Below are 25,580 nucleotides of genomic sequence, written 5' to 3' on the forward strand. Positions count from 1 at the left end.
AGCGGCGATGCCAAAAATGTAAAATCTCCTAATTAATCCGTCTGCTTGTTCAGTGAGCCAAGTGAAAAACAGCAGATGCATCAATCAGAATTTGAGGGAAACCAAATTAACTCCATCAGCAAAAAAGTGAACGTCTTGCTTCAAACTTCAGAAGGACCAGCACAGCCAGAACGCTGTGCATTCACAGCCGCCAATCGCGAGGTGCCTCCTTTCCTCGCTTGGCCTGGCTGTGTGACCCACCCTCCCTGTCACCTGACCCCTGGCGCTCACGCCACCCAAACCGCTCCTGGTCTCGTCACTTTCTAAGCACTGGATCCAGGAGGCGTTTTCAGGTTGGATCTTCAGTCCTGATGAGCAGGGGGCGGCGTCACCTTTCAACTTTTCTGCAGCCTCAAGTTTTTCGGGAAAGAAGTGCGTGTAATTCAAGAAAACAGGGAGCCCTCCCGGCCCGTCCTCAGATCCCTGTGCAGGCGCTTCATCTCCCACCTGCCTTCTAAACCTCAGGGTCCCCGAGGGCCAGCCTCCAGCACGCCCTCCTCGCGGCCGTTGCCTGTGCCGCCTGCACTGGCCTGATGGGGACCAGCCTCCCCATGCCTGAGCCAACCATCGTCCTCTCTGCGGAGGAAGCCTGGGGCCTCCCTCGCGTCCAGCACCGCAGCACAGCCTGGGAAGTCTGCCCCTCTGGGTCCCCTCCCTGGGAAGCAGAGGTCGGAAGCCCTCCCACAGGACCGAGAAGCAAGACAACACATCTCCAGCCCAGAGGCAGCGACGGAGCCTGTTTGTTCATTCCGTGCCCCTAAAAGCCTTCGCTTGGTCGAAACACCCCTGCGGTTTCTGGATCCTACTCGGGGGTCACTTCCCCCACGGGACCCAAACGTGCCTTTCTTCCCCACCCTCCATGTGATCTCATCTGAACCTTCAAACCAGTTCAGTTCAGTTTGTCTGCTCCCCAGTCCTGGATCTGTGCGGGACGCCGGGCCCAAAGCAGCCAGAGGTCTGGGGGCCAGAGTGGCCACAGCTGCAAGGATGTCACAGCACCAGCCGGGCTCTGCCCCTGAGGACAGGCTCACCAGGCCCGAACTGTGACCAAAGGCAGCTCATAGTTCACCGAAGTCTTTACTGAATTTACGGGATTGTAAACATTCAGTTAACGGTATGAAAGAGACATTTCCTTTGTTGCCAATACCAAGGTGAGGGGTGGGACTGTAAGTGGAACAACGGTTGGCGTGAATTCTTAACAAGGTAAAATTATCCGAAAAAATCTAACGGCTTCCCAATGTTTACAGAAGTTCACAACTATTTCATTTGGAAAGGCCTAGTGTGATGTATACCAAAAGTGGTTTTCATCAGTGTGTGTTTTGTTTCCAGTAAGTGAAGTTAAGGTTAATGGTACGTGTCTCACTGAGAGTTGTCAAATTCGAAACAAAAGTCCATCCCCTACTTTTAAAAGCAAAGTTACATTCCGTCGTGAGGCACCTCTTGCCTACAATGCCAGGGCCTCCGCTGTCTGTCTTGGGGAGTGTCCAGGGGCAGTGGTCATCCTGTCCTCTGCTTGGTTGACGGAGCGCTTAAGAAAGCCACCTGGCGACCTGCGTTCTCAGCACTCCCGCCCATCGCGTGCTCTTGACCCCACGACCCAGCACACTCCCACAGCACTTCTGCAAAGCAGTCCAGACGGGAGCCGGCCCGTGGCATCCCGAGCGGCACGCAGTGCACCCCTGCCCGAGGGTCTGTGCTGGGCAACGAGCAGCAGCTGCTCAGAAACTTCCCAGAGCGAAACTCAGCAGGGAAGCAGGGAGCCAGCAGCCCAGGTGCGTTTCCCGCGGCGGGGGGATGAGGCCGCCCAGCACCTCAGGCCAGTTCCCAAAGCGGCTTAAGCATGTGGAGCCACACCAAGACACAGGCACAAGCCCACAGCCCAGACAAGTGACACAGGTTTGAGAACTGAAAAGGTGCACCGCCGGGTAATGTTCTGTCGAGGACTGGGAGAGTGAAAGCTGAGGAGGCGGCTAATGATGATGAGTCACCGGCCTTCTGGAGGAAGGCTGGTCCTCAGCCCTGGGGGAGACAAGACTTTGCAGAATCAGATCATCATTTTCCCATTCGTGTACCAAAAAGGAAGTCTTCCCAAGAACCTAAAATGCGCTCCTTAATGAAGTTAAAAGCCTAAACCAGTTTTCCCTGTTTATTCAACTCTTAATTACGAGGACCCAGTTACACAGATCAGGTATATTCTGGTTCAATTAAGTCTGAACCTTTGCAAGGCCCACAGGTGATCCTGATGCACACTGAGAGCTGGGAACCACTTGGGTTTCTCTTTTATTTAAATGCCTCTGGTTAAAGCTAACTGTGTAAACAAGAATTTACTCTTTACCAAGTATGAATACAGCTTTATTGATGTGCTGTAATTCTCATCTGGAATTTATCTTCCTTTCATCTTCACTGTGATTATTTCCTTCCTCTTTCCGCTGCGGCAGTTTGCAGGGCTCTCTCTGTCTCACCTAATGATGTCTAAGAGTCGGACACAAGGACACGGTGGGCTCGGCCGCCACGCAGCGTCTACTCCCGAGCGAGCTTAAATAACCTCAAGATGGAACCACCCTGCTGCCGAAGCACAAAGCGCCCAGAGGCTCCTGGAGCGAATTGACGCGAGGCACCAACGGCCTCAGGAGCGTCATCTTCTCCAGACAAGAACGGATGTCACCAACCTGGCGACACAGGTCCTTCCTGACCTCACTGCCCTCACAAGTACAACGAACAACTGTTCATGGACAAGACACCCCTAAGAAAATCCTAGACCACGGGCGTGAGGCTGAAGCACCGCCGGCACCACAGAGACCACGACGCGCCTCACCTGGCAGAGTCAGAGGAGCCGCCCCAGGCCCGCACAGCACCGCCCAGCAGGGCCCCTGAGCCCACCGCTCCTCCGGCGGACATCTGGCGCCCTCGCCCCAGCACCGTGGGCTGCTTCACGGGAGCCCCTACTCCAGTTCCACCCCGCCGCGTCACCGGGGGAGCTGCGGGGCTCGACCCCTGGGCATCTGTGGTGGAGAAGACGGTGGGGCTTCCGACAACCGGCACGCGGCCGACCGAGCACCTACCTGCTGAGCCCAGGCGGCGGTCCCTGCCAGCGGCTCTGCCCGCCTGCGGCAGCACGTCCGACCAGGGAACCCGGCAGGGCGCAGGGTGCGGGCCTGGGGGCGCGGAGCCGGCTGTTGCCCCCGCGCGGGCCGCAGTTCACTCGGAGCCCCGCCCACCAGAGAGGCAGCTGGGACGCGGGCACGTGGGCGCCGCGCGGAAGCTCTCTCACAGCCCCGCCCGCCGCCGAGTGGAGCTCCGCGGCCCCCTGCCCAGGAAGGCGGCCGCAACGCCGGCAGAGCCGCACCGCCCAGCCCTGCTGGAGCCCTGGAGCCGAGTCCAGCAGGGGCAGAGCTCTGCCGAGCAGATCCAGCGAACCCTGTTCAGCCAGGAAACTTGAGACACCGGTCGGCTAGAGTCGAGACCACGAAGCGCCTTACCTGTCTTGGAGCCAGTTCTCCCACTCCACCTGGGCAGGGGAACTAATTTGTAGCCCCACCCACTGCTGAATACAGCTGCCCGCCCTCTCGCCCAGGAAGCCTGACCAGAGCACACAGCAAGCTGTGTAGCCCATCCGAGAGCCGTGCTTACAGTGGCACTTAAACAGTGCACAGCCTGTGCTTCCCTGTCTGCAGAGCAACACCGGCGGCCCTGTCTGACCAGGGAATTCAGCACACAGTTTGGCCTAATTAGGGCCCCCAAACAATGCTGCCCCTCCAGGGAGGGCAGCTAACTCAGAGCCCCGCTTAATACTGGGTATAGTACCCCGTCCCGACAGTCTGATGGGCCTGACCAGAGACCCCAGGCAACAGCAAAGCCCATCCTACAGCCTTACTAGGGCAGGGGAACAAGCCAGCTTTCCTATCCAAGTGCTCTCAGCAGCACCACCACCCCTGCCCCCCACCTCAGGGTTCTGGGCAGTGGCCTTGCCCCAAAGTAGACCCTGATATAGCAGGGCCCCCCCCCCGCCCACAAACATTACCAGCAGACACATCCAGAAACCCCAACAGGGCTGACTGGTGAAAAACTGTCTCTGCCAAAATGAACCTGTAAAATCTGGAAGAGGAGCCCACTTACTCAAATGCTCAGATACCAACATAAGGAATCAAGGATCACAAAAATTCAGGTAAGCGTGACACCACCAAAGTAGACTAGTAACTGATGCTAAAGCAATGGAGATCTATGAACTATCAGACAAAGAATTCAGAATAATCCTCTTGAACTTTAAGTGAACTACAAGGACACACAGCTAAACGAAATTAGGAAAACAATATGTGAACAAAATGAGAAGTTCAACAAAGAAATAGAAGCCATTAAAAGCAAACAAAAATCCTAGAGCTGAAAAATACAATGACTGAACTGAAGCATTCAACAGAGAGCTTCAAAATCAGACGACCATGCAGGAGAAACAATCAATGACCTAGAAGACAGGACATTTGAAATTACCCAGTCAGAGGAGCAAAAGGAAAAAAAAAGAAAAAGAGTGAAGAAAGCCTTATGGGGCACAATCAAAAGAACCAATATCTGCATTATGGGAATTTCAGGAGAACAGAAAGCGAAAGGGACAGAAAGTATGTTCAAAGCAATAATGTGAAAAAGCTTCCCAAACCTGGGGAGAGAAATTAACAGATCCATGAGGCCCAATAGACCCCAAACAGGTTGAGCCTAAATAGGGCTACACTGAAACACATTAAAAATATCAAAAGTCAAAGACAAATAATTTTGAAAGCAACAAGAGACAAGAGAGAAGTTACATACAAGGGAAACCCCATAAGACTATCAGCAAATTTCTCAAAAGAAACTTCAGGCCAGGAGAGATGGGATGATACATTCGAAATACTGAAAGTAAAAAACTGTCAACCAAGAAGCCTGTATCAGGCAAAACTGTTCTTCAGAAATGAAGAAGGGGTAAAGATTTTCCTGAACAAGCTGAAGCTGAGGGAGCTCATCACCAGGAGACCTGCTTTATAAGAAATCCTAAAGGGAGTTGAGTGGAAGTAAAAGGATGCTGATTAACATTATAAAATATAAGAAGGTACCATAAAATTCAATGATCATGGTAAATATACATTCAAAATTAGATTCTGTAATATGGTAATGGTGGTGCATAATTCACTTACAACTCTAAAAGTTAAAAAACAAACAGTAAAAAGAATCATAACTATAAAAATCTGTTATTGGATACACAATATGAAAAATATGTAAACTGTAATATCAGTAACATAAAATGTGAGGGGAGGAGAAGTAAAAGTGTGAAGCTTAGGACAGCTATCTAAGTTGTTGTCATTTTAAAATAGGGTGTATTATAATTTTAAGATATTTTATGTAAGACTCATGAAACCACATGGGAAAAATCTGTAGTAATTACACAAAAAGAACATGATAGAGAAGTCAAAGCATACTGATACCCAAAGACATCAAAACACAGAAAGACAGCAGGATAAGGAACAAGGAACAATGGGTCTACAAAACAGCCAGAAAACAATGAACAAAATGGCAACAGCAAGTCCATACCTGTCAATAATTACTTTAAACAAAAATAGATTAAATTCTCCAATAAAAATAAAAAGAATGGCTGAATGGATAAAAACACAAGATCCAACAACATGCTGCTGCCTACAAGAGACTTGCTTTAGCCTTTAAGACAATTAACTGAGAGTGAAGTGATGGAAAAAGACATCTCAAGCAAAACTAACCAAAAAGAAGCAGGGAGAGGTAGCTGTACTTACATATATCAGACAAAATAGATTTTAAACTAAAAATGATAAAAAGAGACAAAGAAGGCCATTATATAATGATAAAGGGGTCAATCCATCAAGAAGATATAACAAAAAACTGAAAAAGACAACCTATAGAATGGGAAAAAATATTTGCAAATCATGTATCTGATAAGGGATTAATATCCAAAATACATAAAGAACTCAGACAACTCAACAGAAAAAAACAAAAATAAACCAAATAATCCAATCTTAAAATGGGCAAAGGACCTCAACAGACATTTTCCAAAGAAGACATACAGATGGCCAACAGATACATGAAAAGTCACTTGAAAAGTTCCTCAACATTACTAATCATCAGGGAAATGCATATCAAAATCACAATGAGATATCACCTCATGCCTGTTAGAATGGCTATTATCAAACTACCATCTGATCCAGCAACCTCACTTCTGGGAACATATCCAAAGGAAACAAAACCACTTATGTTAAAGAGATATCTATACCCCTATATGTTCATAGCAGCATCACTCACAATAGCCAAGATATGGAAATAACCTAAATGTCCACTGATGGATGAAGTTGTGGTATATGAGTCTGTATGTATTTGTGTGTGTATATATATATATATATGTGTCTATACACACACATATACATACATACAATGTATGATGGAATATTATTCAGCCATAAAAAAGGAAGGAAACCCTGCTATTGTGACAACATGGATGACCTTGAAGGCACTGTGCTAAGTGAATTAAGTCAAACAGAGAAAGACAAATACTGTATGATCTCATATGTGGAATCTTATTAAAAGAACAAAATTTAACTCATAGAAAAGAGGTGGGGGTTGAGGGAGAGGGAACTGGACAAAGGTGGTCAAACAGTTCAGATTTCCAGTTATAAGATAAATAAGTACTAGGACTGTAAAAGTACAACATGATGACTGTTGTTAAGTCTGCTGTACACGATATACAGGAAAGTGGTTAAAGAGAGTAAATTCTAAGAGTTCTCATCACAAGGAAAACACTCTTTTTGTCATTCTCTTTTTTTATTATCTGTATGAGATGATGGATGTTAACTACGCTTACCGTGGTCATCATTTCACACTACATGTAAGTCAAATTATTACGCTGTCCACCTTAAACTCCTAATTTATCAAGTGTATGTCAAGTGTATCTTAATAAAACTGGAAAAAAAGGCAGAGTTATAAACATTATTAAATTTTATTAACAAAAACTTTGTACATTTTAATACATGTAGAATTTTACATCTAAGTAAAATAACACATTCAAAATTTACCATTTATACAAATTGTTACAGAATAACAACCAGTGGGTTAAATAAGTAAAATAAACCACACCGATTTTTTTAATTATCTACAAAAGATTTGACTTTCTTTAAAATTCCCCTGAACATATAAAAATAAATTAATTTTACTTTTCAATTAAATCTACCAATTAGAAATATTACAAATCAAAATATCAATGTTATCTTATGAATTTTTCACAATACAAAACAGATTCACAAAACCTTATTTACAGAAATGAGGTAAGAACTGTGCAATGTTTAACCAAGAGACATATTGCAGAATTAACATGTTCTTCCAGCTAAGTACACAGTGGAGGTCTAATTACAGCTGGGTCTTTTCCACTAATAATTCACACATTTAAGAATAGTTCAATGATTACATCCCCAATTGTTTAATTTATACTCTGCTATACTGTCACACCAGGAGTGGGGCTACCCAACGTGGAAGGGCTGTAATACAGATTTCACCTGTTTCAGGAACTGCAGTGGTGGGTTTTTTGTCTTGTTTTGTTTGTTTCAAATCATTGTCAATAATGGGAAGTTGTCTAACTTAAGAAAAAAAGAAAATTCTTACCAAATCCACTCACTTTTCTTGTGACTCATTAGTGGATAAATACCCAGGTAATAGTTTTGCCTGAGCTAGCTACAGTGGCATAGAAAGTTCTTAATAAAGGCAGAACCATGGGGAAGGCTGCTGGTGCAACGCCGACTGTCCCTACTACTCCCAAGGACTGAGAGCGCAGGCTCAGCTGTCCAGAGCCACTTCAGCACGAGGCAGGTACTGACAGGCACTTGATTCAGGCCAAACCCTACCAGCAGTTTCAGAGTGGCCCCTCTTTCACTTTGAATTGAGCTGGTTCCCTCAGCAGCCTTAGAAATCACTGAACTCAAGCTTTCTTTAAAATATGAGTAGGTCTTAACACTAAAGAAAAAGCATTTAGCAAAAGAAAATTACCTTTAGCAGAAGCAGACATTTACCATCCTAACTTGATTACCAAAATTGGCCAAATCCCATTAGAAAGGAAATTTTTATAATAAAGATTGCCAAGTCCAAGTGGATGACCTATTTATTTGTAATATTTAACCAATAAAACTCCAGTAGAAGAAATTAGACAGTTCCTTGAAATTTGTTTTGACTCACAGAGCAAGCATACTGTAACCCAAACAAAAGATCATATTTCATGTTCCAACTTTTACATTAAAATCAAATGGTTTAAAAATAGAACAAGTCTTTAGTTTTGCTATTCATCTCTCCAATTTATAACAAAATTAGTTGTACACCAACTATATTAAATTTCTCTTAGGCTGATAAACTCATTGCATGTAAATTATTTCAATGACAAAAGTTAGCTATTAAATTTTCTTTCAAAATTCAAAAAATGTGGGTGAGGGGTGGGGGATATGGGAATTCCATTTCAGTGCAACAAAGCAACAAGAAAATCAATCAAAGCCTTACAAGAATGCTCTTGGGGCAATTAATCCTTTGTCGTGCAGCTGGTTTCTTGTTGCATTTCTTCATAGCTGTAGTAAGGGGACTGCAACAGCAGCCAGATGAAGTGCTAGCGCAGCAGGATAGTCCATTTCTAGATGTTTCTCAAGTGTCAACTTTTTTCTTGAGCAACAGGCCCAGTTTTATCACTAAGTCTCTGCAGTTAAAACAAACAAAATAAGATGCATTAGCTAAATGAATTTTTGGCCCCCACTTGAGATAATATCCTCTTACTTGAAATTATAACTGAGATAAAAGGTCATGTATACGGTTATTCCTTTTTTTCTACAAGTCAGCATGGCTACTTTCCAGCATAATATAAAGACATGAATTTACTGGTAAACATTCAGTTGCTTTATATTAAATTCAGCAGTATACAAAGACAGAAGTGCCCCTCTGAGGGAGGATTCATAAGGAATGAATGTAGAAACCATCCCCTCAGATTGACTTTTCCACGTAAGTAGTAACAACATAGTAGTGTGGAAAATGAACTAAGAAAGTCATGGGTTCTGATCCCACATGTGCTATGTGTCTTTTGAGCTTTAACCTCTTTGAATCTCCCTATTTAAAAAATGGGGTTACAGCCTATTAATATTTTAAAGATTGGAACCACGTATACTATTGTATCTAACAAAGATGACTGCCACATAGCAGGATACTCATAAATATTATTTCCCAGCCTTGCTTTTCTACATTAGATAATATTGTTTATTTTATAGTGTTTACTATTGTGATTTTCCATTAAAAATACATTTCATACTGTCTAACTTTTTTTAACACAAGAAAAAACTTAGGAAAAAACGGTTAAAAAAAATTCTAAATTAATACAGAATCAATGAAATTTTCCACATCTGCAAAACTAGGTTTGTGATAATGACAGTATTCACAGTCAGGAAGTCAGAGGAACAGTGGGGCAAACAAAAAGCATTGAAGAGTTAATGAAAACCAATAATTCTATATTTTGAACCAATTCTTGTTACTAAATACAAACTAAAGTTTCTGAAAACTAAAAGCACAGTAAAGAGCAAACTTTCAAAGTAATGGGAAAGAGCAAACATTGTGACTTTTAACACCATTTTTTGCCAAGTCTCCCACCTCATTCTTTCCCTTCTTCCTTTTCCTGATGTCCAGTCTCCATTCTATATCCCAATATCCTTCCTCTAACAGGGTTCTGCCCTGAACTGGAATTTAGGGGAAACATTTATACTCCAGTAAAGTAGACCTGATTGAAGGGGAGAATTAATAGAAAGAAACAGCCTTAAAATGTGTGCTACTATATGTATAGTATACTGTTCCTGCACCCATTTTTATTTATCTTAACTTGTACATTGAAAGGGTAAGATGCTATCACTTACATGAGATTAATAATTTAAATTTCATTACAAATATGATTATGATTTACTTTCTATCAGGTAGAATAACTAGATTGCCCTAAAGTTTATGTATTAATTTTATTATAAATATAATTCAATTTTAGCATGTCTGAGCAAAATAATAAAAATATTCTTAAATTATCTAGACTATTTCTATAATTAAACAAATTAGTTAAACAAAGATTCTCAAAACACCAACTACTATCTTCTGATTGGACTGTCCAATACCACTTACCATACTAAAACACATTTTCATTTTGAAAAATTGCTGTATTATATAAAACAGTCTTCCAACCTTACGTGCAAATTCAAACTGATATACTTAGAGGATATATAAATTGGCTTAGGTCCTTTGTGTTTACAATATCCAGGTGCTGAAACAACTGGTTTTAAGAAGAAATTATCAGGGGGATAATATATTTTAAGGGGGGTGGGGAGGAAGAGAGGGGCTGGACAGTCATCTCTGATTAATCAATAAACTTCGTTTTGGTATTTCACTAGCTGTAACAAAGCACAGACACTTACTGTTACCTTCTGACTTGCATTATCGCCATGGATGGTGAGGAACGGGTTGGTGGTGGCTGGATGAAGCGGAGGCGCCTGCGTGCCTGCGAGCAGGTTGTTGATGGGCATCTGCGTGGGTGCCGGGATCTGCAGCTGCTGGAGATCAGGCTGGTGGTGCTGCTGCACCAGCTGATACAGAAGGGCCTGGTGCTGCTCCTTAGGTAAGAACATGCAGGAGAGGGTGAGTTCCAGTGCAGACCCGGCAGTCAGGACAGCCTGCTTTCTCTCTTCTTTGCTCTGACATTAGGTATTTAAGTGACAGCAAAGTCATACTACTAAGAAAGACAACAAGAGTCTCATCTGGAAGAACACACTGCACGAGATAATAACCATCTACTGTAAAATGTCAATATCATCAGGGAATGGCTTTATTTTCAAAATGGGGCAAACAAACGTAGGAGACCCCTATTCATATGAGGTTGCCCATGATAATCAAGGAGAACGGCAACTTAGAGCAGCCACGTGACCTGCGTTTGGCTTTAGAATGCACTGCATGGTGAAATCCCTCCCATAATTCTGGGAACTTAAAATAACTTTTAAAGTTCTCATTCATGCCAACAGAAAGAGTGCTTTCTTGATGCGGTTATGAGACCATGCCTTCCAGCGAGCACTCCTGAGCGCTTACTATGATGTGGCAGGCACTGTTCTGGGGTGAAGAAATGTTAGGAAATGATTACTGCCCAGGGTCGGGGGAACAGGAATGTGAGAGAGAGGACAGCGGGGGCGGGGTAGGGGTCAGGGCGGTTCTCACTTGGACACAGACACGAGGAGACGAGGGAATTCTCTATATGGATATGGGGGGGCGGAGGGGGGGTTCCAGGCAGAGAGAATGCTAGCCAGTGCTGAGGGGCCCCGTGGCACACCCAGCATGACCCAGGACGAGCAAGGAGACCGGGGCCGGAGTGCAGTGAGCAGGAAGGAGGCCAGAGAAGGATGAGGGCCTGCAGTGTCGGCCGAGAGCTCTGGTTTTTCTCAAAGTAATGCAGGAAGGCAAAGCAAGGTTTTGAACAGAGGAGTGACACAACCTGACCTAGGATTCTTGATGGATTCAATGTGAGGTGTCAGAAAAAGAGAGGGGTGAAGGAGTAACTGCTTGAGCAGCTGGAAGGATGGAGGTGCATCAGCTGAGGTGGGGCAGCCATGTGGAGGGTCAGCAGTTCAGTTTGGACACGTTATGCCTGCACCATCTATAAAGAAAGCCAAGTGGCGGCAACTAAGTAAGCAGTGGATATGGGAGTTTGAAATTCCAGAGAGAGGCCCGGGCTGGAGACGTCGGTATCAGCACAGACAGTATTTAAAGCTTTGCGGCTGGAGGAGATCCTGAATTCTAGGATGCTCTGAAATGAGTGGGGCTGAGGAGAAGAAGAGGACCCAGAAAAGGAAGCTAAAAAGGAAGAACCAGTTGGGTAGGAAGCAAACCAAGATAATGTGGCGTCCTGGGAGCTAAGGGAAGAACGTGTTTCCAGTGGGCAGAAGCCATTACCAGGTCAGGGGCGATGCCAGGCAGAAACGGACAGGGCTGCGCTTGGGGCAGCAGCTGGTCGGGAGGAGGGTCAGGAGGAGGGTCGAGCAAGAGTTTTTCTTAAGGTGGCAGGAGGGAGGTGCCTCACAGTACCATTCCTGACTACGTGAAGTTTGATGCTTGTAAATAAACAAACCTCACGCCACAACCTTGGCTGCAAAGGAAACGTCAAGTCTAATCCACTCAGTCTTCACGGTCTCTGGGTAATAATTTGTGCTAAAAATTCCTTGATCAACCACGTTCCAGAAACGAGGCACCTATATGTGCTGTTATTAGAGTAAAATCTTGATTAACAGGAAGAACCCCAAATAAATTGAATTCCAGAACTTCATATTAAGATGAGGCAAGAGATAAGAAAACAAGATTACATTTTAGTGTAAGCATGTAAGAATTTATGTAGACTCTGTCCTTATACCACTGTAAGAACAGTGACAGTGACAATGATCCAGAATTGTAAAACAGGCATTTTCAATACATTTTTGACTAAAGCAAGAGAGTAGGTAGATGTATTTTAGAAAGAAGTTACAAACAAAGGCTGAAACCCCAAAGTTAATTAAATGGGTGTTCTCCTAGCAGTGAGGTGTGCTAGACACACCCTCCCACATCTGCCTTAGCTCTCTCCCCTCCTCCAAGATATCTGTTCCACACCTTCTTTCTCTCCTCTAACCACAATATCCCTATCTCCCTCAGCTGATGACTTTACTTATAACTCCCATTTAAAAACTAAAACCATTAGAAGTGGGTTTCCTCAACCTCCTGTCATAAAACCCACCGACAGCCTCTCTGCCTCCCTCTTATCACAGGGGAAGTTGCTCCCTCCTGAAGAGCTCTGCTGCCCTGGCGTTATCCTTCCTCTCTCTGCACCAGAAAATTCCCAATCAACATACACATATGCTGTCATTTTCAAAATGATTAGAAACTACCCCCCTTAGACCACGTCCTTCTAATGCTAGCTGCCGATTCATTTCTCTGCTCTTTACAGTAAAACATCTTGAGTTGCCTGCACCCCATCTTCGCTTCCTCTCCTATTTTCTTTCCAACCACTCAGTGAAGCTTTTCACTTCTCACCAAAACCACATTCTCAGAAAGCTCTAGACACCCAAATCCAACGGGCTGTTCTTACCTGTCTCACCAGAAGCATTCTATGCAGCTGAGTCCTCCCTTTCTTGAAATGTTTCTTCACATGGAACTAGGCCACCACTCTCTGTGCTAACTCACTGGCCACTTTTTCCCTAGACCCTTGGCTAGATTACTCTCCTCCTCCAGGGTGCCCAGGGCTCAGTCCTGAGACATTAGATTTCATTCCCTACTGACTTCAGAGAATCCCGTAAATCTAAACATCACTGTATGTCATGTCACTGTTGTGTTCAAAGCCCTACAATTACAGGACTTCCTTGGCAGTCCAGTGGTTAAGACTTCGAGCTTCCACTGCAGGGGGCGCGGGTTTGATCCCTGGTCAGGGAACTAAGATCCTGCATGCCATGCTATGCGGCCAAAACAAATAACAAACAAACAAACAAAAACCCTACCATTAATTCTTTAAAATTCTGAAAGGAAAAATGAGGATATACGAAAAAAGAGTTTTTTAACTGGGATAATTATTAAAGCTAGGCAATCGGTATACCATACTCTCTATTTCTGGTACACTCGAATGTTTATTTCCACAAAGAAAGGTTTTTTTAAAAAAATCACCAATGGCTTTCCATCACACTTAAGGTAAATCTAAATTCCATGCCATGGGGAGCCGGACAAGGCAGCCCACAACCTTGCAGCCCACGCCCGCCCGTCTGACTGCTCTCCTCCACACCAGCCCAGTGACACAGCACACAGGCCCTGGTCCCTCCACCTTGAGTGCATGTTCTCTTCCACCCCCCCATGTCAGAAAGTCATGCTCCTTCAACTTTTATTCAGGTGTGTGCTCAAAAGTCACCTACTCAGAGGCTGGACCATCCTATCTAAGATGGCTCCCATCCGACTGTTATCTATCCCCTTATCCTGCTTCATTTTCCTTCCCAGTACTCATCACTACCAAAAAGTGTGTATATATTTATCGTCCATCACCCCTACCAGAATGAAGCTCCATGAAAATACAAGTCTCCATGAAAATACAGAGTCTACCAGAGCTGCATAGACCACGTTCTAGTATTTGTCGATGAATCAATATAATGTCACTGCAGGTATCACAGACTACACCACAATGTCATTTCACAAAGTGGGCAATCTATACCTATGCTGAATAGTTATTATAGCTTGGATCACTTGCTCCTAATAAAGATCAAGTATTATCAAAAGGAAGAACTTACTGGTGTGAGCTGCTGCGAATTTAACAACTGCTGGAATTGCTGTTGATGAAGAAATATTTGTCTTTGCTGGTCAGAAAGTAATCCTAGTCCTGAGGCACTGAAAAACGATGAAAATTCTTACTTTCTACTGTACACCTTTTAACGTTTTTTTTTAATGTAAAATGAACAACTGTTTCAATTTGATGTTTAATAACTTAACAAGTTTCTAACCATAACACTTTTTGAAAACAATGATGTACAAGTTTCTTTTCTCTCTCTTTCTCTCTCTCTCTGCACATATACAACAGGTAAACAAGAATTCACATTGTCAGTAAATGTTTTGTTTCCCTTTATATTGTAAACCAAGCAGGCACTCAGTTGTTTTATGGAATAAAAGTTTACATGTGTTTATAACATGCACATGTAATACTTTATTTTTAATCATTCAAGGATAATTTAACCCACACTGAGTGACACATATTTAAAACAAAGAAAGAATCCAAACATACTACTAATTGATTTGACTTAAACTTTTTTTACAGTCCCAATGGTCGGTAAAATTAAGCACCAATGAAAAGAGAGCCAGAAGAAATAGTTTACTACTATCCATTGCAAATCCATTTAAAATGATTTATTCCTCAAAAGTATGTGCAATAACAACATGGCTTTGCCATTCAAATGAAATTCCACTACAATGAAACAGCGAGTCTCACTTCCTGGAAATTCAAGATAAATATTTGACCTTCATCTTGTATCAAAATCTTTGACTACAAAGCTAACAAAATTACATAGCTGAATTTTAAGAAACCAACATTCATATGTGATCTTCATTATAATATTACTTTTCTTCAGGATTTATGACACATGAAGGCAATATACATGGGGATAAGAAAAATTAGCATTTAAAACACACATCACAGATCAAAACTGAAATTTTCAGTATAGAACAAACCTAATGCTTTGTTACGAAAGGTGATTTAATTTTGTTTTAACCTGAATTACGTAAGTGTCAAAAATAAATGGCTCTTGGTATAATATATTAAGTTTGGTGGTTTTTAATTTCTTAGAGTACATCTAACAAGGAACACATTTCAAATCCCAATCTAAAGTATGGACAGCACTGGTACCATGTTGCACTAAAAAACCCAAAAGGTATTTAAGTAAATTTCTTACCTGTTAGTCAGTGTAGTTGGCATTGGATGTGCTGCATTAGGTGGTACAGTTGTGTGGGTGAGGGGGGTAGGGTTCTGGGATATTGTGACAGGGGTCTGAATAACCCCATTTAAAGCTCCTACAATGCCATTAATTGCCAGTTGGTTACCTGGCAAAGCTCCAATTATTCCACCCACTCCAGGCACGGCAGGAATGGTGGATGTCACAGTCTGCATTCCACTGGCCAGTGCCCCCACTGTCACACCGTTGACCTGCTGAACTCCACTAAGGCCTGAGCCCTGCTGGGCTGGACTCTGCCCCGCAGGAGGGGGAGTAGAAAGAGCCGAGGAGCTGCTGGTGCTCTGTCCACTGGAGGTTAAGTCCTAACGTAAGAAAGAGTAGAAGCTAAGATGTAAACAACACAGAAAAACTGTTTGAAATAAGTTTAAACCATTCAATGTGATATACTACTGTTCACAAGTGAAACACACAAATGAAACTAACCACACCCAAATTACCTGATTTAATACAGGAAGAGAATTATCAGGTAGAAAGCTGTTTCCTAGATGAGGGCTCTTACTGCTGTTCAAGGAATCAGTAGTAGGAGCTAGATTAAAAAAGACAAAGAAAAAAAAAACCTATTTACCTGTTAAATTACATTATGTGTAAGATTAAAGGCTTGTCTAAAAAAGCTTACCCTGAAGCCCACATTAAAAACATTTAAATATTAAGCCTTGTTATTCTTAAGACCAATTTGAATGAAAAAAATCTTTATCTCTACTGAATATCATGGCTTTAAATCAATAAAGAGATCATTACATATTTAAATTTTACCATTAAATTCTGTACTAAAGAAGTTAGAGCAAATTCAAATTGAACACTGAACAGGATTCTTTTTTTTTTAATTTTTTAATTTTATTTTTTATTTTTTATACAGCAGCTTCTTACTAGTTATCTATTTTATACATATTAGTGTATATACGTCAATCCCAATGTCCCAATTCATCCGACCACCACCACCAGCCCCCCACCACTTTCCCCCCCTTGGTGTCCGTACGCTTGTTCTCTACATGAACAGGATTCTTTATGCTCCTAGAAAATAATTTATCATTCCTTTTCTACAACTGCATATAACTGGTGACCAGTTATTATTCAGTTATTATGAAAAAGATAATGGAAGTCCATCCTACTTTCCTTAGATCCACAATAAATTCATACTTACCATTCTGTGCTGAAAATGCATGCATTTGATGAGATGGGCTGGGATTTGTTGTTATTGTTGGAAAAGGCACTGAGAGCTGTGCATTCAATAATTGAAGGCGTTCCTTTTTGGCAGTCAAGTTTTTAATCTGTTCCTCTAATCTTCGATTTTCTACTTGAAGTTGGTGTAATGACTTCAGCATTCCTAAAACTAGCAGACATTTGAATGGTTTTTAATAAAGAATTTCATACACAGGACTAGGTATTTTATGGACTTAAGTGTCAATAACTTTAGAAATAAAATAGAAAAGTAGATATTCTATAAAGCATTTCTAAGTGACTAGGTTCTACTCTTAAATTTATATGTAGATATAAATATACCATAATATATTTGTACCTACGTAAGCATAAAGGGATACTGTTCCTAGATATACCATGTGGAAACTTTGTCGCCACATACCAAAAAAACCCCACCTAGTTCAGGTAATTTCCATTCTCAAAGAAAAATCATGAGACCACTTTATTTTCATCAAAATAAAAACCTAATTAAAAATTCAAAGTGCTCGCCATGAGTTTTCATTAAAATAATATTTCAAAGGGCAAAGAATCACACCAATATCCTTCGCCACAAATAAAGAGCACAAGTATTTGTTTGCTGCTTGGTTGAGTTAAGCAAGCCACCTGACACAGGACTAGGAAGCCCAGCTGCTAGGCCTGTGGATCCACACTCGCCCAGCAGAGAGCAGTGTGTGTGCACCGCAGCCCCGCTCCCGGCTCCGAGGGAAGGCGCGTCATCTGCACACAGGCTCAGCTTCTGTCCTGCCTCACCACCTCAAGTACCGTTTCCGTTCCTGCCACAGCTCTCAGACCTCTCGACACAGCAGAGAGAGAGGGCTGTGTGATGCTGCGGTGATGGACACTTTAAAAGTTCTATGTATTAAAAAGTTGTATTTGTTTAACATGCCCTCAGGGCCTTGAAAACACACAATTCTACTGGTACAGACACATACGGTCATTTCCCAAGGATTTAACTTTTATCCCTCCTCTTCAAGATCCCACAAATAAACCCTTAGTATACCCAAATGAGATGCAGTAAGACTAAGCTAAACCTGTCCTCCAGCTATCATGTTCAAAGGATTATCCCGGCATGAATTTCCTCACAATTAGCATTTTTTGTCAGAGCACCATTCATAAAAATACCAATTTATGGCACCTGTGTAACAATAAGCAAAATATTTTGTTTTGTTTTAAAAAAATAAAGCAGCAAAAGCTTATACCTCCCACCCCCAAAATGATTAAAAACCAAACCAAAACAAAACACCTATTATTTCCCCCAGATATATACATATCCTTAACATTAGGCCACTTCTCTAGCTAACAGAATCTGTAGTAACAGTTTTTGTTTTTGGCATTTTTCACCCATGGCTCTCCTTAATACTTAAAATTGTAAAGATACTAAATATGTATATGTAATATGTATTACATATAATTTAGCAAGTAAATGATATAGATAATATATATAAGTTATATATATAATTTAGTAATTATTCTCCTTTCTCACCCAAATTGTAAGATCAAGAGGGTTGGCCATACTTGACTATACACATTTTTTAAAATAAATTCTCCAAAGGTGAGCAAGTTTGATTCAAACAACTAAGCTAAAAGAAGCTATAACTCATATTTTAGTAAAACTTAAAAATTGATTAGAACAAAGTACAATGGAGAAACAATGTACCAAAATTTTAATAATTATAAAAAGTAACAAAAACCAGTGAATTCTATGAGCCAGGCAACGTTCTTTATATATTCTATGTCATTTAACCCTCAAAACAATACTATGATATAGGTACATTATTATTCCCATTCTACAAATGGAAATCTAAAAGCACAATGACATTAAGAAACTTGCCTAAGATTACGCTGTTAATAACAGGTAAAAACAAAATTCAAGCCCAAGCAGTAAACCTGTAGCATTTGTTCTATTGAGCCACTACATCACACTTTCTCACCATATTATGTAAGACATATCATAATTTCAATGCTATTCTTGATGAAGTGTGACTTCAACATCTATCCACCTATCTGTTCATCCATCCATCCATCCATCTATTGACCTTTCTTTAAAGACAAGAAGAGAATACTTACTGTCACTAGGAGTGCCCTGTTCTAATAAAAACTGCTGTCCTTCACTCCACTGCCTCTCCAGAAGCTGCTCTATGCTGGCTGCTACAGGGGGCAGGTTTTCCAAACTGCTGTTGCCTGGTTGATCATAGCGGATCTGTAAGCTACTTACAGGGGACCTGTTGGAAACATTAATCCTCAGGTTAAACAGAAGAAGGACCCTTTGAAGGAAGCACATTCACATTTCTCACCTTACGCTGAGCCTTCTCCTGTACAAGTTTTCTAACACCGGGCTGCCTATGTTAGAACGATAAAACCATAATCTACCCTAAAATTTAGTAATTACCATCCTTCCTCCCCAAATGGTAAAAATGAAGGGAATAGCTGGCCATGCTCGATAATTAAAAACCACTAGAAAATATAAACACACCACTAATAATCTCTGAAATAGGCTGTAAAAGAACTTGATGCAACTTTATAAGACAAGAGGGAGAAAGACAGGACTAGAAAGACTTACACTGTACAATTATAATAAAGTAGAGAGCATTTTAATTCATAACCACAAAATCTCAAATATCAGTAAAAAGAATTTTTAAACAATTTTGAAGGAGTATCTTGTTATAAATTCAAAAATACTTAGTTTCAAGTATTTTCAGAATTAGGGAACATTATCAAGACCAAAGCAATTTTTATTTGAGCCCTTTATACAAGTTTTTTCTAAAATGTCTTAGATCTGCACTTCAAATGATAACAACTTAATCACCTCTTCCAAAATAAGTATCACTTATATTAAGATGAACATGTTATGTTCTTTCATCCACTTTTTGTTCTAAATAAGTAAATGTGGCCATTTCTGGTCTCCAGCCTCCATAAAAATATAATAAATTAGTAAAGGGCTTTAGAGTTTCTGAAGTGTTTCCACCTAGTTAACTTCACAACAACCTAGTGAGAAGTCAAAACCTGCATTACTGGCTCCGTTTCTATCTGAGGAAACAAGATGGGGCTTTAGTGACTTGTCCAAAGACACGCTGCTAGTAAGTGACAGAGCTGGGCTACAGCTCGGGTCTTCCAACAGCCCGCGAGTGCTCTGCCGCGTCCCCGATACGCACCTCTACAAAAATCTCTTTAAATTAGAAGTTAAACAAATGAGGCTTTTTATTGCACATGTAAACATCACATGCTACATACAGCTGCCCATCCCTTTCCAAATAGTATATTATTGCCAGGATAATTTAGGCCATTATATTTCAGGCTGATTTTTAAAGAATAATATACAGTTGGAAGTATGTGCTAAAGTAATTTAGTGCCATTTTTTTGTGTTAAATACCATTTAGCTAATGAAACACGAAGAACTGCACAATGCAAAATTGCAGTAAGGAATCCTGAATAATTTCTAGGTAGCTTGAATGATATTTTAAGTTTAAAAGGAGAACACAGGGACTTCTCTGGTGGCACAGTGGTTAAGAATTCACCTGCCAAATGCAGGGGACACGGGTTTGAGCCCTGGTCCGGGAAGATCCCACATACCACGGAGCAACTGAGCCCATGCGCTGCAACTACTGAAGCCCGCCCGCCTAGAGCCCGTGCTCCGCAACAAGAGAAGCCACCACAATGAGAAGCCCATGCACTGCAAAGAAGAGTAGCCCCCGCTCACCACAACGAGAGAAAGCCCACGCACAGCAACGAAGACCCAACGCAGCCAAAAATAAATTAATTAAAAAAAAAAAAAGGAGAACACAGAGATGCTTCCTCCACTAAACATATGAGCAAAAAAATCCATTAACTTTCTTCTTTGAAAAAAAAAGAATAAAACAGTACAGAAGTAACACAGCATAAATTACAGATTGGTCAGATGATGTTATAATTGTACTTCAGATTCCTAGTTTCAAAAGAAGAATATTTAATTTTCTGCAGAGTTCAATTAGGAAAAACAATACTACCTTTAGTTCACTCAGGGATTAGAAAAAAGGCACTACTGATGCAGCACTAGAAAACAGCAAAATTAAGAGGTTATTGGACTAATCTCTCTCACGTTAAAGATGCTCCTTAACAGACATTCCCATATATATTAGCAACACAACAACAGTGATAGTCACGGTAGCCATGGCAGAAGAAATTTTATTTTTAATAGAATTTTAAAATTTCCACAGTTGAAAAAGATTCTTGAATGGGCTTCTTCCTCCTTCTGCTCCATTCTCACCCAATCTAATACTAAGCTTGAGGCAGTTTACAAAAGTAGAGAACAGAGAGAAAACAAACTAGAAACAGTTATAGGAGTTGAGAGTGGAATAAAGTTAATAAAAAGATAGCCTAATGTGCTATTAGCAGGAATAACCTTATATATTATATATTAATAAATGGTACCTGAACTCTTTCATATAATATATAAGATAATTTCACAGAACAATGTAACATATTTGCTATGCTTTGCTTCAGACATTTTTAAGAACTAGAGGGATTTTAGAGACGAGCCACAAGAACTTCATTTACTGAATTAGGAACGAGAGACTAAAGGGTTAAGTGCATTGCCCACAACAGAGCTAAAACTGGAACCCAAAGTTGAAAGCCTGGAGTCTGCAGCTTTAAGAGACTTTTTTTGTTTGTTTTTGTTTGTTTTGTTTTTATTTTTGGCTGTGTTGGGTCTTTGTTGCTGCGTGTGGGCTTTCTCTAGTTGAGGCGAGCGGGGGCTACTCTTTGCGGTGCATGGGCTGCTCATTGTCGTGGCTTCTCTTGTTGTGGAGCACGGGCTCTAGGCGCAGGGGTTTCAGTAGTTGTGGCACACGGGCTCAGTTGCTCCGCGGCATGTGGGATCTTCCCAGGCCAGGGATCAAACCCGTGTCCCCCCTGCATTGGCAGGCAGATTCTTAAGCACTGCACCACCAGGGAAGCCCTAAGAGACTTTCAAGACTATTTTATAACCAAAAAGAATTACCCAAATTAATACATTAATAGTACCAGGAGCTAAATATACAAGAGAGCTGAAATTGATTAGAAATCCAAGAAAAGGTATATCTTTTACAAAGCTTACGAATCTAACCATGTGTTTAAATTAATATTCAAGTCAATTTAGAATCATTTTTCTTGACTGTCCAGACATGCTTCTTATCTACAGAATGCTTTTATAGCCTCACAAATGTATGCTCTGCTGATATGAGTTAAAGAAGTTTCCAAATCGAGAAATGTTTCCTTTGCCGATACTTTGCAGTGCAAATAAGGCTTACCTTGGTGAGAGACTCCCTCTGGGTGAGCTTCCTCTGCCACCAAGGCTGCGGCCATTGTCTCCGAGTTCTTGATCTGCAGTGTAAATATTTCACAGCTGATAAAGTGACTCTCACTAGATAACAGGTTTTAAGCTCTGGCCCTGATTTTTTCTAAAACATACATAAAACCTTTACCACTATCTTTGCAGTTACTATGAAAGTAGAAGATCTAGTATGTTGCTAGTTTAGAATTGCTGAACTGTGGCATGTAAGGCGTTGTCCCTACACGTTTTTTGTGGGTGGAGAAGGCCATGGATTATGTTCGTTCTTTCATTCCTTTCAATTTTACAGCACAGAAGCGTGGTTTCCATTTGCAGTACCCTCCCCTCAGCCACTTTTAATTTCTACGGTTAAAGTAATGAATCACAGCTGTGGACAGCTAATCTGTATGCTTATCACAGCAAATCCTTATGCTTTGTATATTTTAACACTTTGCATTCCAAGACAAGTCATAAAATACATATGTATTACACAGAGCTACACACCAAAACTAGAAGTGCATCTATTACATGGATCATTTCACACAACACTAAATATCGAAATGGACAGTAACAAGTAGGAACACAGAATTCTGTATTTAAAAGGAAAAAGAAATTCATTTCCTCAGAATATTCCTTAGGTAACACCGAATATCTCTGCTTGAAAAATAACTTGTATTTCCTCTACAGTTAGTTCCTTATAAAATCATCCTATCTGGCCTCTTTAAGGTTGTCCTCCCCTTACTCTGAGTCAGGTAACCTCTGACCCTTAAAGGGTAAAGACATGACTGATCCATTCTTGGTGAACTGCTAAACCCATTCCCTTCCCCCAAACAGGCATGACTACTTGGACATGTCAACAAATCCTTAAGGATGGAATGAGACAAAGCAAATCCAGTGGCTCATTAAAACAGTACAAGAGGCAAATGCTACAAAATGTCAACTGGTAAAAATTCACAGGATTACTAAACACTGTAGAAATTCTCTAACAGGATTTTTTTACCAAGTTTGTGTAATGCAATTTCATGAATTATGCAAATAAAGATTGAGGCTATTCACAGAAAAGCCCAGTGTTATGTTACTTTCATTGCACAGAACTGAGCACTGAACACATCAATCACAGAAGTCACAGGAGACACTAGCATTCCTGCCTGCTGATGGCTCTGCTTAAACATTTACATTTCAGACAGTAAAAAAGCACATCACTATTTTGCAGCACAGCATACTATTTACTTCCAACTGTGATTCTTTTGATTTAAAAAGGGAGGGGCACAATCCCCCCCCCCACCCTTTAGACTTTACTTATTAACCACACCTTTAGATCTTTCAAATGAAATGACCTGAAGGGAGTGAAAATTACATTGGGGGAAGGGAACAGAATTTCAGAGTTTAAAAATTCTTGAAATCTTACCTGTTTGATTATTTTCAGACTGAGCTATAAGAGCTGCCATTGATGAATTTGGATTTAATCTATTGCCATATATATGAGATGATGCCTGACTAAGAGAAGATCCAGCTAGAGTATTTGCCTAAATGAAAAGAATTACAAAGACAAATGAATTATACTTAAAAATATCTTAATACTTTTCCTCCTAATAGACCTAGTAACAGCTATTTTCTCCAACCTAAGAATATAAGCAAAAATTCCTGACTTTCTGAAGAGCAAATTTCATTCTTGTTTTACCATTCCAATACTCCAGTTTCTGAAAAGTTACCTAACTCTAAATTAAAAAAAAAAAAAAAAAAAGTGAGAGAGAGAAAGAAAAAGAATTGGCACAAAGTTAACTATTCATGCTTTAATTTCAAAGTACCTATTCGATACCAAAACCAGTGGCAGGGTAACCATGTGAACATATGACTAGTTATTTAATCTTATTAAACCATTTACAAAATAAGGGCAGGGAGACAACAGATGTCTAACAAATGTTTCAATCTCTTACCTCACAGGCTGGCTGAGGAGGTCAAAAGGTCCAACTCCTACCTTTAGTATTTTAACTACACAGAGCCATATTTCTATTGCTTAACTCTGTCATTAGTAAAACCTGCACACTATTCTGTTACTTCCTATTCTGATAGACTTGGAAGCCTGCTGCTTTTTCTGTTTTGTTTTGTTTTTACTTTAAAAGAAAGCAAACAGGCATCACAAGTATGTTTTCTATACAATGCAGGGCTCAACGAATCACAGCTTTGCCCTGACCCCATATAAGGCACTGTCTTTTTGGCAGTAAGCCAGCTCTATGAACTGAAGAGCTGGTCCACAGTTTGTGATTCATTCATGTTGCTAACCACAATTCTGAAGGCCTCCACTGGGACTTGTGCCAAACAAGCGAAAATGAACCCTTAAACAGATGAAGCTAAGGAGGCTGGCCAAAGTCTTGCGTAATCCAAAGTAATAAAAATGCCTTCTTTGATGTGAATACTTTCTCCCACTTTCCAAGAATATTATAACCTTAAAAATGTGGCATTTTAGAAGCAAATCTCTTGTACACAAAACACTGTTAACTCACAGAAGGCTATTACTAGCCTGAAATACTTTTCAGACTTAACAGAACCACGAATTTCAAAGTAGATTTCTTTTTCTTTTTATGAATGAAATCAAACTTAACCCTTCATAAAAACAAAATTCTGGAGAACAATTTAAAAGAACTGAGGCATTTTTAATATAAAGCAGCTGAATAACAGCAGAACAAAAGATGTGGGACATTTTGACATGTTTAACTGCACAAAAGAGACCAAGACGACATAATAATGACAACAAGCAAAATATAAACAAGAGAATAAACTGTGTTTCTGGAAAGACTCAGACCCTGATATTAATATTCGGCCTCTAGCCAACTTACTAAGCATAAAAGTTGGACTTTACAATTCACAGCAACAGTCCCCGTGATGTAGAATCCTGTCCTTGCTTTCCATTGTTTCAAAGGGTGTATATTTCATAGTTCATACTGTAATGTCTAAGTTCAACTGGTCAATTTCTGGGCTTCATTTTTCCTCTTATTAAAGATATGTATACAAAGTCAGTAGTTTGGATTACATAGTACTGTTTAACAATCAATTAGCCCTCAGCAAAAGCTAAGTCAGCACTTTAACCTAAAGATCCCACTAGACACTTACCATGTATAGAATACATAAAATATGAGTCAAAAATGGAAATATAGGAAGACTTTTTTTTTAACCCCTCCAGAAGTTAACTACTTGGGAATCTTGGATACTCATAAAATAACTTAGAACAAGAAAAATCCAAAGAGACACACAGAAAGATCAGATGTTACCAGTAACCCAGTTTAAAATCTTGGGCACCTCACACTTAAAAATGCTCTTTGCAGAGCCAATTTACTTACTCTAGACACAATTCTAAAAAGATCAACTAAGCATATAACAGATTAGAAGTGGAAAATTAATTAGAAAGAGGAAGAAAAGTAATATCTTGAGACATTTTGTTGGCAGCAAGAAGTAACAGCTGACAGCAAGAGAGGAGAGAGAAAAATACGAGCAAGAATGAGTGCACTCCCGACTGCTGTGCTCTGAGTACA

General features: G+C 40.8%; 1 protein-coding gene across 10 annotated transcripts in view; it reads right to left on the minus strand.

Moving 5' to 3' along the window:
* Positions 1–7,048: 7,048 nt before the first annotated feature.
* MLLT10 (MLLT10 histone lysine methyltransferase DOT1L cofactor) overlaps positions 7,049–25,580 on the minus strand; it is a 250,863-nt gene continuing 232,331 nt past the window's right edge. For 7 of the 10 annotated variants that reach the window (XM_036842295.1, XM_036842299.1, XM_036842297.1 and 4 more), the window contains 9 exons: positions 23,459–23,576; positions 22,031–22,103; positions 18,834–18,988; positions 16,711–16,899; positions 16,007–16,095; positions 15,510–15,871; positions 14,358–14,454; positions 10,494–10,688; positions 7,049–8,752 (listed from right to left, as the gene is read on the minus strand). In XM_036842295.1, the coding sequence (XP_036698190.1) occupies positions 8,708–8,752; positions 10,494–10,688; positions 14,358–14,454; positions 15,510–15,871; positions 16,007–16,095; positions 16,711–16,899; positions 18,834–18,988; positions 22,031–22,103; positions 23,459–23,576 (1,323 nt within the window). In that variant the 3' untranslated portion in view covers positions 7,049–8,707. Of the gene's footprint in view, positions 8,753–9,690; positions 9,818–10,493; positions 10,689–14,357; positions 14,455–15,509; positions 15,872–16,006; positions 16,096–16,710; positions 16,900–18,833; positions 18,989–22,030; positions 22,104–23,458; positions 23,577–25,580 lie in introns of those variants that run through there. The other 3 variants (XR_005018668.1, XM_036842296.1, XR_005018669.1) reach the window with 3 other exon arrangements.

This window comes from Balaenoptera musculus, chromosome 2 (assembly GCF_009873245.2).
Source record: "Balaenoptera musculus isolate JJ_BM4_2016_0621 chromosome 2, mBalMus1.pri.v3, whole genome shotgun sequence".
Taxonomy (NCBI): domain Eukaryota; kingdom Metazoa; phylum Chordata; class Mammalia; order Artiodactyla; family Balaenopteridae; genus Balaenoptera; species Balaenoptera musculus.